Genomic DNA, 19,683 nt, shown 5'->3' on the forward strand with positions numbered 1-19,683 from the left:
GAATATTCATAGATTTTTTTTTAAGAGGGAGGGAGAGACAGTGAGAGAGGGTGAGAAAGAATCTTAAGCAGGCTCCATGCCAACAGAGCTAGATGCTGGTTGGTTCTCACAGCCCTGAGATCATGACCAGAGCCAAAATCAAGAAGTTGGCCCAATGCTTAACTGTCCAAGCCACCCAGGAGCCCCATGGGCTGGAAGATATCTTAAAAACCATCTTGACCCATTTCCGAGTTATTCAAATGAGAAGTAAACTGTTATATGTCTAGGTCAGTGCTCCTCAAACTTTCTTGGAGGAAAAGGACCTTTCTTTTCTTTTTCTTTTTCTTTTCTTTTCTTTTCTTTTCTTTTCTTTTCTTTCTTTTCTTTTCTTTCTTTCTTTCTTTCTTTCTTTCTTTCTTTCTTTCTTTCTTTCTTTCTTATCCAGTCTTTGTGGACTAGTACTTTTATAAAATACAATAAAAATTAGTTGCTGGAAAAATGAAGTAAAAATAAAATATAAGCCCAAATTCTTTTTAAAGTATAATTTGGATGCAGTAAAATTTGCCCTTTTTAGTATGTATTTTTGAGTTTTGATGAATGTGTACAATTTTGTAACCTCAGTGAAGTTGCAAAAACAGTTCTATCATCCTCAGAAAATTCCTCCTGCCCCTTTGTAATCAATCCCTCCCTCCACCTATAGCCTAATCTTTTTGTCTGTTGTTTTTCTTTTCCAGAATGTCATATAAATGGAATCACAGTATGTAGCCTTTTGAGTCTGGCTTCTTTCACTTAGCATACTGTATTTGAGATTCATTCATGTCATTGTGGTATGAGTATGAGTAGTTCCTTTTTATTGGTGAATAGTATATCTTTGAATGGGTATACTACAATTTATTTATCCATTCACTAAATGAATGGATAATTGTGCTGTTTCCGGTTTGGGAGATTATAAGTAAAATTGTGAAAAACATTAGTGTACAAGTGTGTGAATATAAGTTTTCATTTCCCTTGGATAAATTCCTAGACTGGGATAGTGGGATAATGGATAATATGATAGGCGTATTACTTTAAGAAATTGCCAAGCTGTTTTCCAAGGTCATGATTACCATTTTGCATTCCCATCAGCAATGTATGAAAGGTCAGTTGTCCTTTTGATATTTTTATTTTTTTATTAATTATTATTATTATTTGTCCATTTGGTATTTTTAAGTTTTGGTAGTCATTTTAACAGATGTGTAATGGTATAGTAGTTTTAATTTGCATTTACCTAGTGACTAATGATATTGAGCATTTTCATATGGTAATTTGCCATCTGTAAATCTTTCAAGCCTGAACTTTTTTGATTATTAGATTCCACAAAAATAAAATAACTCTATCAAATTGTTACAAAAGTTTCTAAAAGCTTACACTGGAATTTCTGTTTTAATCTTGTCATGAGCTAGAGATGAGATGGCTGGTCTGAGGACCATACTTTGGATAATACTGGCTTTAGGTAATGGCACAACAGGGCCTAGAATTCTGTTGTCTTTACTCCTAGGCCTATGCATTTTTTACCATATTACCCTCACTATAGTTTACCTTTTGTTGATCCAACAAAAATTAGCTTTGTTAATCTGTCCCCTAACTCATTTCATTCCTCTTATATTTACTAAATGTAGTTTTCTGGATATAAAGGTTTCTTTGTTTTGTTTTATTTATTTATTTTTAATTTAATATTTTCTATTCCTGAATGCTTCAAACTAACTTCAGGGTGGGAGACTGATGAGGTTAACTTTTACCTTACTTGTTACAACTATCACTCCTTCCTGTTTCCTAGGTGGACGCCTAGCTTATTTTGTTAGTATTTGGGAAAGGTAGAAGTAAAAAGCAATCTCTTTGGGTCTTTATCATTTCTGTCTCTATCCTTCTGAGATAATAAGGACTCTGTAGTGGGATTCTTTCTTTTCTATTTATCTTTTCTATATCTCTGACTTCTCTAGTTCTTTGATATTAGTGGAGAGACTAATTTTTTTTGGCACTGAAAGTGATGTAGAAAATAGGCATAAGGGGCTACTATAGTTTGGAAAATCTCTTGATTCTTTCTTCCAACTGTGGTGGAGATGTGGACTGCATTATAGGTTTTGGGCTATTTCCTATATTAAGTCATTAGAGAGAGTGTGTGAACTAAGAGGCAGCAGCAAAGAAAATGGCCACTGGTAAATTGTATATCACAGGCTGGGTAATCATACTTTGGTGCCATTAGCAAGCTTAAAACGGAAGGGAAAAAGATAACAGGTAAATAAAAAGGATGCATATAGTGAGAAATAGTAAAGTGGAGCACCAGCCACAGATTATAGATTGAATTTTTGTGCCCCCCCCCCCACTCCCCATATGTTGAGATCTTAACCCCCTGATATGGTGATAGCAGGAAGTGGGGGCCTTTGGGAGATCATCAGTTCTTGAGGATGGAGCGCTCATGAGTGGGACTAGTGTCCTTAAAAAAGAGACCCCAGGAAACTCCCGTGTCCCTTCTGTGAGGATACAGTAAGACAACTGTCTTTGTTCTTCTTCTTCTTTTTTTAAATATACTTTTAAAAAATTGTATTTTTTTATTAAGTAATCTTTACACTCAGTGTAGGGCTCAAACTCACAACCCCAAGATCAAGGGTCACGTGTTCTACTGACTGAGCCGGCTAGGTATCCCAGTATAGCTGTCTTTGAACCAGATAGCGGTCCTGTACCACGCACTGAATCTGCTGGAGCCTTGATCTTGGATTTCCCAACCTCCAGAGCTGTGAGAGATTTGTTGTTTAAGCCACCCAGTCAAAGGTATTTTTGTAAGAGCGTCCTGAAAACACTAAGACACTGCATTAAATTAAGCTATCCTATTGCTGGCTGTAATATTGAGACCTCAAAATAAGCCTATTTACTTTTATTTTTTAAAAGATTTTATTGATTTATTCATGAGAGACACAGAAAGAGAGGCAGAGACACAAGGAGAGGGAGAAGCAGGCTCCCCACAAGGAGCCTGATACAGGACTTGATCCCAGGACCCGAGATCACACCCTGAGCCAAAGGCAGATGCTCAACCACTGAGCTACCCAGGTGTCCCAAAATAAGCCTATTTATTTATTTATTTATTTATTTATTTATTTATTTATTATTTTTAAGATTTTATTTATTCATGAGAGACACAGAGAGAGAGAGAAGCAGAGACACAGGCAGAGGGAGAAGCAGGCTCCATGCAGGGAGCCCGATGTGGGACTCGATCCCGGGTCTCCAGGATCACGCCCTGAGCCAAAGGCGGGCGCTCAACTACTGAGCCACCCAGGCATCCCAAAATAAGCCTATTTAAACAAGTGTACAGATAGTTTAAATCTGCAAACCTGTGTTATTAGTCCACCCTTTAAAAAAAGATAGATTTTTAAAAAAGATATTTTTTATGCTGAATATAGTAAGGTAGAAGTTGAGGTCATAGCTGACCCTTCAAAAATAGTTATTACTCTGAATATATAGGTAAAACTTGCAACTTGATTAAATTTGTTGATCACTTTTCCTTTCTCCTATATCATTTAGATCTCCATGCTTTCCTCTTTCTTCTCCGTTAACCTTCACTTCTTCATATTTCTGTTTGTTCAGTGAGAGTGTTACTAGCATTTTGGCTGGGACAGTTTTTGTTGTGTAGGACTCTTCTGTCCATTTCAGAAGATTTAGCACTTGTGTTTATTTCCTATGGCTGCTGCAGCAGATTACCACAAACTGCATGGCTTAACACACGTTTATTCTCTCATAGTTCTGGAGGTCATAAGTCTGTAATGAAGGTGTGAGCAATCTTTGGGGGAAGGGAGGTCTTTTTCAACATACTACAGCATCCCTGGCTTCTCTCCACTAAACGCCAACGGTGCTCCCGCAGCCCCCGGATATGGAACACCAAAAATGGTCTCTCACATTGCTAAATGCCTCTACTACTTCCCAACATTAAGAACCACTGGAACCTTTAATTATCTCTCCATTGTCTTCTGTTTCTAAAATGATGCACTAAGTGATACATGCAATACATTAAGAATGATTATACAAGCAGGATGACTCAGATAAGTTGGCTTTATTTAAGAAAGTGAATGGAGTACTTTGTTTCTTGGGCCCTTCTCTAATACTACCTTCTTCAGTCTTGCCAGGATTTAGCATGTGCTTCCTTTAAAAGAAATATTCGTAGGTTCATACGTAGGCCCCTCTTTTTTTTTTTGAATGCTCTTAGAGGTCACTGTCCTGACAAGCACCAGTAATGCAAGTTATCCTGTCACATTGTCAACTGAGATATGATAGGGCTGTCTCTGGGATATGCTGCCTACAGCTTAGATTCTAATGTTAAATGGTTAAGTGAGGATTATAAATAGGATGGCAATTCTGGGCCTTGAGTGTTGATACCATCTGCCTTCAAAGTATCACAGTTATTATTTCCTTTATTATAGTTTTATTTTTGTACCTTAAAGTCATTCCGTGTAGAATCTCTTTTAATAAATTCTCTTTTAATGTATAGTTGAATAAACTTGTTGACCTAGGAAATTTTGGAATCCTTACTTATACTTTTATTAAGTTTTCTACTGCCTCTACATCACCTCCTGATACTTCTCAGTCATATTGGAATGCTGCTTAGTTACAGATTTCTTTGAAGCCCATCTTTTAGTATTGTTTTATACTTTATAGCATTCACTTTTTTCTAGAGTGATATTTCTTGTTATACTCCTGCTTTAAAAAAAAAGTGTATAACATGAATGAAGCAAATGTTCATAGCATCACATGAGTGAGGAAAAGAAAGCTGTGAGATGTCTTACTCTGCCTGCCTATTTGCCAATAAAGAGCTGTGCCAATTTCTTTAATGTGAATTTTCTTAATCTGTACAAGCACTTCATGAAGTTGGTAATATTCCCATTTTATAACTGAGGAAACTGAGAGCTAGAGAAATTAGTAACTAGATCAAAGTCATGTAACTAGTGAGTGAAAGAACTAGAAGTCAAACTCTGGTTTATCTGAGTGGTATCCAGGCTTGTAATATCCATACTATACTCCGTAGCCTGAGAACTGGTGGGAACATGAAGAATGTTTTCTCTTCCTTATGGTGTATAGGACTGGCCAAAGGAAAAATTTTGATACCTTCATTTCAATTACTTGTTGTAGCTATCCTCAGGTACCCCATATCTTTTTCTTTTTTTTTTTTTTTTTCCCATATCTTTTTCATGCTCTGAGGTACCTCCCACCCCAATGCAGCACTTCTTGTAGGCCTTTCTTAGCTGTCCTCCAAAAGGCACTTGGGTGCTAAAGCTACTTCTGTCTCTTTTTTCCAGACCCAGCTCCCTTAATCTCTTAATCCTCAATTTAATAGGGTTTTAGGGAGTAGCTCAACATCTAATGAAGAAGTTAATAAAGGATGGGGCACCTGGGTAGCTCAGTCACTTAGACATCCAACTTTTGATTTTGGCTTAGGTCATGATCTCAGGATTGTGAGGTAGATCCCTGCATCAGGCTCTGTACTCAATGTGGAATCTGTTTAAGACTCTCTTCCCCTTTCCCTTTGTTCTCCACTTCTAAAAATAAAATAAAAATAAGTATGTTTGTTTACCCAGATTAATCTCTTCAGTGGTTGCATTTTAGACAGTATAATAAAGTGAAAAAAAAATTTAGGCAGTTAGGAAAGACTTTTAGGATAGGCAACCATATTGTTGACAGGCAAGCTTGCCTGAGGATTGGTTTTATAAGTTCCCAATTTTCATAAAATCTTTTTTTTTTTTAAGTTTTTATTTATTTATTCATGGGAGACAGAGAGACAGAGAGGCAGAGACACAGGCATAGGGAGAAGGAGGCTCCATCCAGGGAGCCCGACATGGGACTCGATCCTGGGTCTCCAGGATCACACCCTGGGCTGAAGCTGTGGTGCTAAACCGCTCAGCCCCCCTGGGCTGCTCCATAACATCTTTTATTTTAGTTCAGAGCCCACAAATTATTTATAGGGTTCCCATGTCAGTGGTTTTAGAGTTCTGATAGTTGGAGGGTAGTAGAGAGGATGACAACAACTATTTGTATGCAGCGGTCATTTTAAGTTGAATTGCCTTATGAATACATTTCAGAAGGAGTGAAAGCAGCCAGTATTGGTCGCTGTTATGGCAGAGGAAGTTTCACTCCCCCACCAGGATGTTTTTTGTGCTTTTTATGGTGATTTAGTGCAGTGTGAGCACCTAGAAAGATGAGAGCCAAAAATGATACAAACTCAGCGATTTAATTCTCTGAAAGGAAAAGATTAGTAGACCTTGTGAAGCTGGTTTTAGGGTTCATTATGAGGTAAATATAACAGTTCATGCATCTTTGCTAAAACAGGTAGCCAGAGTGGTCTACCTGTGGGAACCTTTTAACTTTTAGAAATTGCTGTGTATGTAAGTTAAATGGAGCACAATAGACACTGAACTTTTAGACTAGCATTTAAGATGTATAATGCAAAAATATTAGGAAGGCACTAAACCAGAGCTTCAGGTTTTATGCCAAATAGTATGGAAACACATGAGTCTCAAAATTGTTCATCAAATTTATGCTGGTTTTGCCTCAGGATTACCTAAGGTTGGCTATTGGGATAGTTGAACTTCTCCTTCCCCTCAAAAATTTGCATTTGTTTGTGTTGTGAAATTTCTTTCTCTCTCTCTCTCTCTCTCTCTCTCTCTCTTTTTTTTTTTTAAGATTTATTTATTTTAGAGAGAGAGCCAAGTGAAGGAGGCAGAAGCAGAGAGAATCTCAAGCAGGCTTCCAGCTGAGTGTGGAGCCCAATGCAGTCTAGGGCTCAATCTCATGACCCTGAGAGCATGACCTGAGCTAAAATCAGAGTCGGATGCCCAACCAACTGAGCCACTCAGGTGGCCCAAAATTTCATTTTTTAGAAGTGTGTTTCCTAATGGTGAGAATGTAAATTTGTACCTACTAGTACTTGAGTTCAGCTTGATTGAGAACTTAGGGAGAGAAAACTGACATGAGAAAAGTGAAAACTTGGCAAGTTCAATGAGTTTTTAAAGTTTTCAGGGTGGAAAAGCTAGCAGGACAAGGATAGAGAATGAGACTAAATAGAAAAGTATACATCTATTCCTATATCTACTTCAGAGTGAGGAAGAAAGGAGGAAGGTCCAAAACTTAACAGAAAAGTGGGTATTTGGTATGTTGTCAAGAAAAATGAGGGGACTGATTTTATATAACTATCCATATTTTGCAAAGGCATGGCATTTTAAAGTAACACCAAGGGATCTGCCTAGATTACCTAGGTCTGTGTGGGTAGAGAGAATGGTATAGTGGTGAGATGAGAGCAGAGGGGTATCATTTGGGAGCAGTATATAAGAGCCAAATCTTATTGGCAGCTTAAGAGAGATGAAAACTTTTAGTCAGCAGGGACACCTGGGTGGCTCAGCAGTTGGGCATCTGCCTTCGGCTCAGGGCAGGATCCCGGATGACAGGGATCGAGTCCCATGTCGGGCTCCCTGCATGGAGCCTGCTTCTCCCTCTGCCTGTCTCTGCCTCTCTCTATGTGTTTCTCATGAATAAATAAATCTTAAAAAACAACAACAAAAAACCCCCCTTCTAGTCAGCAATGCAGAACTATGGATACAGAGGAGACCATCAAATTTACATTATTTAGCAGTGTATAAGGTCTGTCAAAAGGAGCATGAGCAAGAGCAGAGAGATGCAGTTAGTTGTTCACATAAGAGGTAAAGGCTTGAGCAAAGACTATAGCAATGGATATAGAGTGAAAAAGATGGGTCAGAATGGGTATATATATGGTCATTTTAGTTACATAGACCCAGGGAGTCTTTTTCCTTTAAAAAGGCTTCATATATTACTCAAATTTAAAAAACTTTAAACCCTTCTCTGTCTCCTTCAATTGGAAACATACCATCAACCAACAATTCCTACAGTTTCCATCTAACTGAAACCATTCTAAGTCAGTTTATTAGACATTGATTGTGTGCAGGCAAACACAATGCTAAGTGTTGGGGATACCAAGACAAAAGGCAATCCCTGTGTTCAAGAAGCTTCTGCTCTTTCCTAGAAGCCAGAGAGTAAACTAGCATTTACTGCTTGGTAGCATATTCATGTATATAATAAGAGTATCATAAGGTTGGGAATGGGGAGATAGTGTAGAGAGTGCTTAGCACATAAATTGACAAAGTAACACTTAAAAAAAGTAACACATGTGACAGTACAGTGACAAAGTAACACATGGTTCTTGAGCATGCACAAACTAGATGAAGGGGAGATGAGGATAAGGGCATTCCAAGCATGTAATTCAGTATTACTGTACTGAATTGTGTTAAGATGAGGAAGAGGAGAGGGAAAACCAGAGAGATGGGCTGAGGCTTGATCACAAAGGACTATCCTGATCATAAGGATTTGGGAATTTATACTGTACACTGTGGTGTGAGAGAGCCAGTAAAGACTGTGTGAGAGACAGAGGGAAGGAGGGAGAATGAGAATCAGACTTGTATTTTGGAGCATAACCGCAGCAGTTAAGGTGGAAGATAGAATGGTGATCATTTAGGAGCTTGTTGTAGTAATGCAGGTAAGAAGTATTGTAGGCTTCATTTAAAGCCTTAGAACTTGATAAAAGATAACAGTCCTTACATAGTGAAAGTGCGGTGAATCTCAAGAATAAGTAAAATCAGCCAAAACAAATTAGAGTGAAACTGCAGAAGACCAAAGAGAGAAAATCTTAAAAGCAACTAGAGAGAAACAACAGATTGCTATAAAAAGGATTTTTTTCTGGTCTGGCAACTGATTTCCCGGTAGTAACACCAGAAGCCAGAGGACATTGGAATGCTGTCTTTACTGAGGGAAAATAGCTGTCAGCCTGAAAATAGTAAAGCTGTCTTTCAGGAATGACAGCAAAATAAAGACATTTTCAGACCAAACACATACACATAAACACACAGACACAGACTCTTTAGAAGGAAGTTATAAGACTACGTGATTCTTGTAGAAGGAAAGTCATCCCAGATGGAAAAACCTGAGATACGTTTTAATGGTCACAAAATGTTCCATCATATAGATTCTACAATTTAGATTCTAGTATTATTGGAATTTATGTTTCCAGTTTCCATTTATTTATTTATTTATTTATTTATTTATTTATTTCAGAGAGAGAGAGAGAGAGAGGCAGAGACACAGGCAGAGGGAGAAGCAGGCTCCATGCACCAGGAGCCTAATGTGGGACTCGATGTGGGACTCGATCCCGGGTCTCCAGGTCCAGGATCGTGCCCTGGGCCAAAGGCAAGCGCTAAACCACTGCGCCACCCAGGGATCCCCTATGTTTCCAGTTTCTCAATATTAATTGAAACTATACTGGACATGTATATGGACATATTTATGCACATAGTGTTTGATATGGAATAAATACAAGAATAAATTGATTTTTGGCTCAGTTGATTAAGTGTCCAACTCTTGGTTTTGGCTCAGGTCATGATCCCATGAGATTGAGCCTCATATTGGGCTCTGTGTTCAGCATGAAGTCTGCTTGAATATTCTTCCCCTCTGCCCCTTACCGTGCTGCTGCACACACACGCAGACTACACTCACTCACTCTCAAAAAAAAAAAAAAAGTTTTTTGACCATAAGCGCAAATTACTGGGTCAAAAAAGGAGTTGTTTTTTTTTTTTTTTTTTTTTTAAGATTTTATTTATTTATTCATGAGAGAGAGAGAGAGAGAGAGAGGCAGAGACACAGGCAGAGGGAGAAGCAGGCTCCATGCAAGGAGCCTGATGTGGGACTCGATCTCGGGTCTCCAGGATCACACCCTGGGCTGCAGGCGGTGCTAAACCGCTGCACCACTGGGGCCGCCCGAAAGGAGTACTTTTTGATACATGTCGTAAAATGTAAAATTGGTTTTGTAAAGGGCTTTACCAATCTACATTGCATCTAACAGACAATACTGGCTTTACAAATGAATAAATATATGTAGGGTCAGTTTTATTTTTTATTTTATTTTATTTTATTTTAATTTATGATAGTCACAGAGAGAGAGAGAGAGGCAGAGACACAGGCAGAGGAAGAAGCAGGCTCCATGCACCGGGAGCCCGATGTGGGATTCGATCCCGGGTCTCCAGGATCGCGCCCTGGGGCAAAGGCAGGCGCTAACCCGCTGCGCCACCCAGGGATCCCTGTAGGGTCAGTTTTAAATGATGAAGATTGACATCTCCCCCCCCCCCTTTTTTTTTGAGAGAAGGAGAACTCAAGAGAGTGGGGTTAGGTGGGGGGAGGAGAGGGAGAGAGAGAATCTTAAACAGGCTCCACACCCAGCACTGAGCCCAGTGTAGGGCTCAATCCCATGACCCTGAGATCATGACCTGAGCTGAAATCAAGAGTTTGGACACTTAATTGACTGAGCCACCCAAGTGTCCTGAAGACTGATATGTTTTCTTAAGGTTTTATTTATTTATTAGAGCATGCACAAGTGGGGGGAGTGGCAGAGGGAGAGGGACTGACTCCCTGCTGAGCAGTGAGCATGGTGTGGGGCTCCATCCCAGGACTTGGTATCATGACCTGAGCTGAAGGCAGATGCTTAACCAGCTGAGCCACCCCTGAAGGCACCCCTGAAGACTGACATTTCTTACCAGATTTTGACTTGGTTATGTTTTTGACAAAAATGTCCCATCTCACTTTTCTCCCTTTATTATTAAAAAATGCTTTCTTTTTAATGAAACAAATGCTAACTGAAATGCATTCTTTCTAACAAAATATTTCTAACTTTCTAGAATGTAATCTTTAATTTTTCTTTTTTTTTCAGTTTATTAACAGATGTATGGTTGGTCCATTTAAAGACATGCTTTATTTAGTTTGGTTTTATTATGAAGGACGAGCACTATTTTAATGTTGTCAGTTTCTTTTCTAGCTTTGTATATGTATTAATCAGCTAACATTGTAAAAGTATGCAAACACGTTTTTAAAAAGAAGCCATTCATCCTAAAAGGAAAAAAGATACTATTCATTTGCTTGGGAATTCTATATTTTAATATGAACTGAATATAAGATGTCCTTTTTTTTTCTTTTTTAACTTTTTCCCTGTCTTTTTTGCTATTTCAGGTGCAAGCGAAAGCGTAGGGAAACATATGCTTGAAGCCTGCAACAATAATCTGGAGATGGCAGTTACTATGTTTTTGGATGGTGGAGGAATTGCTGAAGAGCCCAGTACCAGTTCAGCAAGTGTTTCCACAGTCAGACCACACACGGAGTATGAGTTTATTATTTATTGTTAGGAGGTACCCCTTGCCTAAATTGAGCAGTTGCATTTTTATCAGTTAGGTTAATTCTCTGATTTTGAAAAAATTAGGAGTTGAAACCATCTGAGAAAGTGTCACATAGACATTTTAATGCTTATATACTGTAAATTCTGTAGAGCACTTTCATGTCTATTATTTAATGTTCAGAAGAACCCTATGGGATGGCCTTGTATCTACATTTTATAGATAAGGAAGCAGAGGCATAGCCATTTTCCCAAGCTAGATAGCAGTTACATAGCAGAAGTAGCAACAAAGCCCAATAAAGTTCAGATTTCTCAATTCTGGGTTTTCTTTCTTTCTTTTTCTTTTCTTTTCTTTTTTTTTAATTCTGGATTTTCTTACGTTATCCCAGGAGAGTTTTGAGTTGCCACAAAAATTTTTGAAAAGTAATTCTAGTCCTTTATACCTTAATGATAGTTACATACATGTAGTTAATCATTAGAAACATCTTTAGCATATGGAACTGTACTCTGTAGAGAATGATAATAAATGGTGAGCAGATTTGGGTGTTTTTGCCCTTTACATTGGATACCAATGAGAATTTGAAATCAATACCTTAGGGACAAAATTCCAAGTCTTTGGAAAATATTAGAGATAAGTGCTACTGGAAGGAAAACCATTGATTTTTGAAACAAAATTAAAGAGATCTTTAAATAAGACTTTAATGCTTACAGCCCTTTATAACTCTCAGGGTTTACAACATGAGATACTAAACAAGAGGAATTTTAGGGAATAGACTAAAAGACATAGGTATTAAAATTAGAGATAGATTTAAAAAGCCAAAGAACCTTCAAGACAAAGTTGCCTCTTTTGTTGATCTAGTTCCAGATTTTAGAGTACTAATTGTTTCCAAATGAAGAATGAACTTTAGAGATTATTATTAATACTTCATAAAGTTTTTCCTTGTCAGTGTTGCCTGTATATTTCAGATGTTGGTATCCCATTCCCCCCAACATAGCTCAAATTTTTCATGGAAATCCATATGAAAACATGATTTAGTTTATAGAAACTTGAATAACAGATATTCACAGCTGATTTGAGGGAGCATAACTGTTCTCATTGTTTAAAACATGTTTTCTTAATTGTGTTTAAAAATAATTTTGAGGGACTTCTAGGTGGCTCAGTGGTTGAGCCTTCAGCCTAGGGTGTGATCCTGGAGACCCAGGATTGAGTCCCACGTTGGGCTCCTTGCATGGAGCCTGCATCTCTCTCTGCCTATGTCTCTGCTTCTCTCTCTCTTTGTCACTTATTTTTTTTTTATTTTTTTTTTATTTTATTTTTATTTTTTTTTTCTTTGTCACTTATTAATAAATAAATAAAATCTTAAAAAAAATCCAACTTAAAAAAAATAGTTTTGATATGGGGTGCCTGGCTGGCTCAGTCAGTAGAGGATGCAATCAATGCTTGATCTTAGGGTTGTGAGTTCAAGCCCTATATTTAGTGTGGAGCCTACTTAAAAAAAATTAATTAAAAAGTTTTATAAATGAATGTCTTTTCCTACTGAATTACATTATAATTTGACTTTTGATAATGACTCCTAATTCCTAAACTATAATTTTTCATTCTTTGCCATTCACTTTTTTCTGATCCATTCTTTCATTTTGTTAGGTAGCTAACAATCTTGGAACAGGTACACTCAATCAAGTTTTTCTGTATAGGGACTACTACTTAATCCAACCCCCTAATTGATTTGTTTTCTGAGTTATATACACACACACACACACACACACACACACACACACACACAGACTCTAAGTATAAAATCAGATATAGCAATAATTCATTGATTGATTGTTTTTTTTTTTTTTTTAAGTTTATTTTTTTATTCATGAGAGACACACAGAGAGATGCAGAGACACAGGCAGAGGGAGAAGCAGGCTCCATGCAGGGAGCCGATTGATTTTTTTAATGGATTTATTTAGGTTAAAGCTATCTTCTAAGTTCTTAGTTTTCTTTCTTTTTTTTGTTTAAGGTTTAGTTATTTGAGTACAAGAGAGAAAGAGGTACACAAAGGGGAGAGTGGGCAGAGAGAGAAGCAGACTCCCCCCACTGAGTAGGGAGCCAGATGTGAGTCTCAATCCCTGGACCCTGAGATCATGACCTGAGCCAAAGGCCAAGGCTTAGCTGACTGAGCCATCCAGGGGCCCCTAAATTCTTAGTTTTGTTTTTTTTTTTCTTAAAGATTTTATTTATTCATGAGCGACAGAGAGAGAGGGGGTTGGGGGCGGAGACACAGGCAGATGGAGAAGCAGGCCCCATGCAGGGAGCCCAACGTGGGACTCGATCTTGGGTCTCCAGGATCACACCTTGGGCTGCAGGCGACGCTAAACCGCTGCACCACCGAGGCTGCCCAATTCTTAGTTTTTGTAAGAAAATAGACTATCTCTTTGATGAAAGAATATTAATAGAGCTTCCTCTTATAGATGCATTGTCTATCCTTCAGATTACAGAAATTTTGTCTGTGAGCTGTGACTGATGTACTTAGCATAATTTTGAATTACCCTTTATCCTCCATCTTTTGGCTTATTGTGGATTTCTTTGTCCATCTAATTGTTCTTTGATTATAGGATGTTTTGTTGACAAATGAATATTCATACCTTATTTCATTAAGTATATTTTGAAGTTCCAGCTATTAGATATAAAAAATAGGGCCTTAAACTCAGTTAATATTATTAGAAAACACCTGAATGCAAAACAGTAGGCCTAACTTAAATTAACATTGTAAGCAGGACAGTAATAAGTTTGGAACATAACTCTTCCTTGCTATGAACATTAATAAGCAGAGATTAATATTTGAGTTAAAACTATAAAATAGGGATCCCTGGGTGGCGCAGCGGTTTGGCGCCTGCCTTTGGCCCAGGGCGCGATCCTGGAGACCCGGGATCGAATCCCACGTCGGGCTCCCGGTGCATGGAGCCTGCTTCTCCCTCTGCCTGTATCTCTGCCTCTCTCTCTCTCTGTGTGTGTGACTATCATAAATAAATAAAAATTAAAAAAAAAAATTAAAAAAAAAATAAAACTAAAAAATAATTAAATTGGTATTTAAAGGAACATACACCATTTTTACAGTATTTCTAAATGAGTATTTTCTACAGGAGGAGGTGGTGTTTTGTGTTTTGGAGGTGGGTTTTTAATAAATCCTCTGGAGGTAAACTTTGAAGAGTTTATAGGCTTTTAGGAGATGAGTTATTACCTTTTCTGTTTTGTGTGTATATTGGAGTCTATTTAATAAATAATCCAAGGTAGTACCTATATTAACTATCTTCATAACTAGCATAAAATTTGCTGCTTGTTTATTTAAGGTATTTTAATATCTGGGTGATTTAATGATCTATTATGTAATGTAATACTGCTTTTATTATGCCTGTGTATTCTTCCATTAATTTTTTTTGTCTGAGGGTCTTTCTTTTTTTTTTTTTTGTAACATCCCTTTTTTTTTCTTTCCTGAAAAGAACCTAGGGTAGGGAACTTGAGAGGAAATGGGAAATATTTTTTCTTTTTCTGTTCTATATCTTTATAAACTATATGAGCTATCTATGCCAGGTACTTTTATTTTAGTTGACCTCTTTATAGAAACCATCTAACAATCATTTAATACCGTGATTCCTAAAAGTCACTAAGTTTAGTATTAGTATTACTTGTTAATTTGGATGTTTTCACAATAGTTATAGAGAGAACATGAAGCAAAAAAGTTTTCCTTTTGATATTTTCCTACTTCTTTTGATAGAGAAGAAGTTCGTGCCCCAATTCCTCAAAAACAGGAAATACTGGTGGAACCAGAACCTTTGTTTGGTGGTAAGTTCATCTTTTTCCTTGGTTTTATTGGACTCTGTTGTTATCTTTAGGGTTTTAATGAAGCTATCAAAAGATGTGAAGGCTTCCTCAGAGATTCTTACTTCAAATGTTGTACAGTCAGGTCTTATCCTGTAATTCTGTACTCTCATTGGGAAAATTGCAGAGTTGCTTCTTTCCAAGGAGAGAACCAGATTAAAATATTGGTATTTGTTGTAAAAGGCCAAAAGAAGAAAGCAAAAAGAACTACTGCCTTGCAATGGAAACAATGCTATCATTAAATAAAAGACTGATTACTTTTTATTTTGGGGAGTACTTACTTGACTGCCATATTCTTACTGTCTTGATATGTCTTGTCTTTACTCTTTCTAAATTTCTAAACGTTCTATCCCTATTTTGAGCAAGGGAGAAAATAATACCTACTCCATGCAAAATATTGTGATATCAATCTAGATGCATAGAAAGATGGTAGAAAATGGAACATTTAATTAGATTTAAAGAAAATTTAGTTTTAGTTTAATAAGCACTTTAATTGGGATCCCTGGGTGGCGCAGCGGTTTAGCTCCTGCCTTTGGCCCAGGGCGCGATCCTGGAGACCTGGGATCGAATCCCACGTCGGGCTCCCGGTGCATGGAGCCTGCTTCTCCCTCTGCCTGTGTCTCTGCCTCTCTCTCTCTCTCTCTGTGACTATCATAAATAAATAAAAATAAAAAAAAATTTAAAAAAAAAAATAAGCACTTTAATTTACCTTTTGCAGGCTAAATATTTTAGGCATTAATAGATCTATAAAAAAATAGAAAATAAAGTTATAATCTGGGTGGGCAAAGTCATAGAAATGTATTATATTGTACATATGGAGGCCAGTAATGCAGAGAAATAAAGTTTTGTAGGTAAATTTGAATAAAGGAGAAGAAATAAATTATAAGAAATGGATGAAGAAAACAATATAAATGATATGTTTTAATTTGAAAAAGCACTATAATTGAGAGTTTTTTTCCCCCCAGAGATTTTATTTATTTATTCATGAGAGACACACAGAGAGAAAGAGACAGAGACACAGGCAGAGGGAGAAGCAGGAGGCTCCATGCAGGGATGTGCAACTTGATCCTGGGACTCCAGGATCATGCCCTGGGCCGAAGGCAGATGCTCAACCGCTGAGCCACCCAGGCGTCCTGAGAGTTTTTTGTTTTTTTTTTTAAGATCAATATTTGACTGGGCAACTTTGGAGTTTACTGTAGTAAGAAATAACAGAATATACTGTCTAGATTCAGAAATAAAATTGGGGTGAAGAAAACTCTAAGAACTGAATATTGAAGTATAATATAGGCTTTCTGGACTTTGATTCAGGCAGTCATTGTGCTTATTATCAGAACTAATAAAGCATTGTTCATCATTTGTTTTTTCATACAAATGTTATGGATGGATTTTGGAATTGAGGGGTGATGCCTTTGGAAGCTTTATCTTTTCTTTATTGAAGGAATAAGGCAGGATTTCAGAGTGGGGTAAATGACAGGAAATAAATTCTATGCTCTCTTACTGTTGTAAAGAGGCAAAACTGTTCTAATTTGAAATCCCTTTCCTCCTTTTACCTCTGGTTTAATAGACATTGAAGAGGGGAATGAGAATGACTATATACAGTTAGGAAGTCAGTCCTAACTTTCATTATTACATCTTTTTTTTCTTTTTTAAAGAACATTTATTTATTTGAGAGAGAGATTATGAGCAGGGGAAGGGGTAGAGGGAGAATCAGACTCCCCACTGAGCAGGGACCCTAATGCGGGACTTGATCACAGGACCCTGGAATCATAACCTGAGCCAAAGGCTTAACCAGTTGGACCACCCAGGCACCCTCATTGTTAGATCTTACTATAACTGATAAAGGTCTTTGGAGAACTATTTTCTTCTTAGGACAGTATTGATTTTAAAGTGTGATTCTCAAAGTGTGATCTTGGGTCTGTAATATGAAAACTATTTTCATAAAAATTTTCAGAAGTTATTTGCCTTTTTTACATTGTTGAGATTTGAACTGATGGCTCAGAAACAATGATAGGTCAGACTGCTGCATCTTAATTAAGTCAGGGCAGTGGCACCAAACTGTAAATTCTTCACAGAATTAAAAAAAAAAAGAAAAAAGGAAAAGCCTATTTTACTTAATAATGTTCTTGATAAAGCAATAAAAAATTGATTTCATTAAATCTGGATTCCTGGGTACATATTTCTAAACTATTCTTTTCTATGAAGTAAAATGTATACATAAAGCACTTCTGCATACTGAAGTATAGTGTGGTTACTTGAAGGAAAAGCACTTGTATAGTTGTTTGAGTTGTGAGCTAAACCAGCTGCTTTTCTTGTGGAACTTTATTTTTACTTGAAAGATTCTGGAAAAACTATGGTTATTTAGGCATTTGGCAGACATTTTCTTGGAGATGAACAAAATCCTGTTACCACTTTGAGACAGACAACTGGCATTGTTACCAGTTATTCTGGCAAAAATTAGAATTTTAGAAAGTTTATTTCCCACAATTAGGAACTTGGTAACTTCCTAATCCTTAAAGGCTTTCTGATGAGATTAGTGGTGGCATTAACAGGTGTTGATTTATTATTATTATTATGTAATGAAATGGTTGGTGTTTGAAATGTTTGTATATCTCAGTGAACAAACATTTTTTCTCTTTTTTTTTTTTTTTGAGAGAGGGAGGGGGGTTAGGGAAGGGACAGAAAAAGAGGGAGAAAGAGAATCTTCAGCAGGCTCCACATCCAGCAATGAGCCCAATGCAGGGTTGATCTTACAACCCTGAGATTGTGAACTGAGCTAAAATCAAGAATTGGATCCATAACTGACTGATACACCCAGGCACCCCTGAACAAATATTTTCAGGTGACCAGTACACCATATTACAAAATTACACATAGGTAAAAGATCAGACAGTAAGATGAATCACAGATGTATATTAGTTATCTATTGCTGTGTAACAAATTACTCCAAAATTTAGCTTCCTGAAAGAACAAATATTTATTATTTCATGGTTTCTATAGTTCAGGAATCCAGGTGTGGCTTAGCTGGGTATCTTTAGTTAGGGCCTCTCACAAGGTATAGACAAGGTGTCAGCCAGCTCTATAATCATCTTAGAGCTTGAATAGAGGAGCATCTCCTAAGCTCACTCACGTGGCTATTGGTTGGCTGTAGACATCAGTTCCTTACCACAGAGCAAATGAGAGAACAAGAGAAGGCAGCTTATTTTAGAAGCCACCATCTTGGGGATCCCTGGGTGGCTCAGCGGTTTAGCACCTGCTTCGGCTCAGGGTGTGATCCTGGAGTCCCGGGATCGAGTCCCACATCGAGCACCCTGTGTGGAACCTGCCTTTCCCTCTGCCTCTCTCTCTCTCTCTCTTTCTCTCATGAATGAATAAATAAAATCTTTAAAAAAAAAAAAAAAAGCCACCATCTTTCTTTCTTAGAAGTGACAACCCATTATATCACCTCTGCCACATTCTATTTGAACTTGCCCGAATTCAAGATATTCACATACAGGTAATGAAGATTGGGAGATTAGGATAATTGGAGGCCATCCTAGAGACTGCCTACCACATAGACCAGTGGATTTTAATGGAGCAGATAATGAAAAGTGCATTGATAAGATTTTAGATTCCATGCTACAATTAACCTTTAAGAAACTACTACTGGTTGAGTTTTGGTGCAGTATCAAAGAGGAATATTCACTGTGTTCTTTTTTTTTTTTTTAGAAGATCTTTTTTTTTTCCCCCTAAAGATTTATTTATGAGAGAGAAAAAAAAAAAAAAAGACATAGAGAGATTGAGAGAGGCAGAGACACAGGAGGAGGGAGAAGCAGGCTCCCTGCAGGGAGCCCGATGCGGGACTCGATCCCGGGACTCCAGGATCGCACCCTGGGCCAAAGGCAGGCACTAAACCACTGAGCCACCCAGGGATCCCCCTATTCACTATGTTCTTTTTTCTTTTTTTTTTTTAATTTCTCCATGTCGTTATATATTCTTTTTTTTTTTTTTTTTTTTAAAGATTCCACTTATTCATTCATGAGAGACACACAGAGAGAAAGAGGCAGAGACACAGGCAGAGGGAGAAGCAGGCTCCATGCAGGGAGCCTAATGTGGGACCCGATCCTGGGTCTCCAGGATCACACCCTCGGCCAAAGGCAGTGCCAAACCGCTGAGCCACCCGGGCTGCCCTATTTACTGTGTTCTTAACACTATTTTTTTTTTTAAAGATTTTATTTATTCATTCATGGGAGACACAGAGAGAGGCAGAGGCACAGGCAGAGGGAGCACAGAAGCAGCCTCTGTGCAGGGAGCGTGATGTGGGACTTGATTTCGGGATTCTAGGATCATGTCCTGGGCCGAAGGGAGGCACCCAACTGGTCCCTTAAAAACACTATATTTTTTCTTTTTTAAGATTTTATTTATTTATTCATGAGAGGCACAGAGAGAGAGAGAGAGAGAGAGAGGCAGAGACACAGGCAGAGGGAGAAGCAGGCTCCATGCAGGGAGCCTGATGTGGGACTCGATCCCTGGTCTTCAGGGTCACATCCCGGGCTGAAGGTGGCGCTAAACCGCTGAGCCACTGGGGCTGCCCCCTTAAAAACACTATTAAAATATT

The 19,683-nt window shown here is 37.8% G+C and overlaps 1 protein-coding gene across 1 annotated transcript in view; it reads left to right on the forward strand.

Moving 5' to 3' along the window:
- Positions 1-19,683, forward strand: part of UBXN7 (UBX domain protein 7) — a 56,148-nt gene that overhangs the window by 6,308 nt on the left and 30,157 nt on the right. Inside the window, exons 2-3 of the mRNA XM_041759394.1 lie at positions 11,062-11,209; positions 14,986-15,053. Of these exons, the coding sequence (XP_041615328.1) occupies positions 11,062-11,209; positions 14,986-15,053 (216 nt within the window). The remainder of the gene's footprint in view (positions 1-11,061; positions 11,210-14,985; positions 15,054-19,683) is intronic.

Source organism: Vulpes lagopus, chromosome 1 (genome assembly GCF_018345385.1).
Source record: "Vulpes lagopus strain Blue_001 chromosome 1, ASM1834538v1, whole genome shotgun sequence".
Classification (NCBI taxonomy): Eukaryota; Metazoa; Chordata; class Mammalia; order Carnivora; family Canidae; genus Vulpes; species Vulpes lagopus.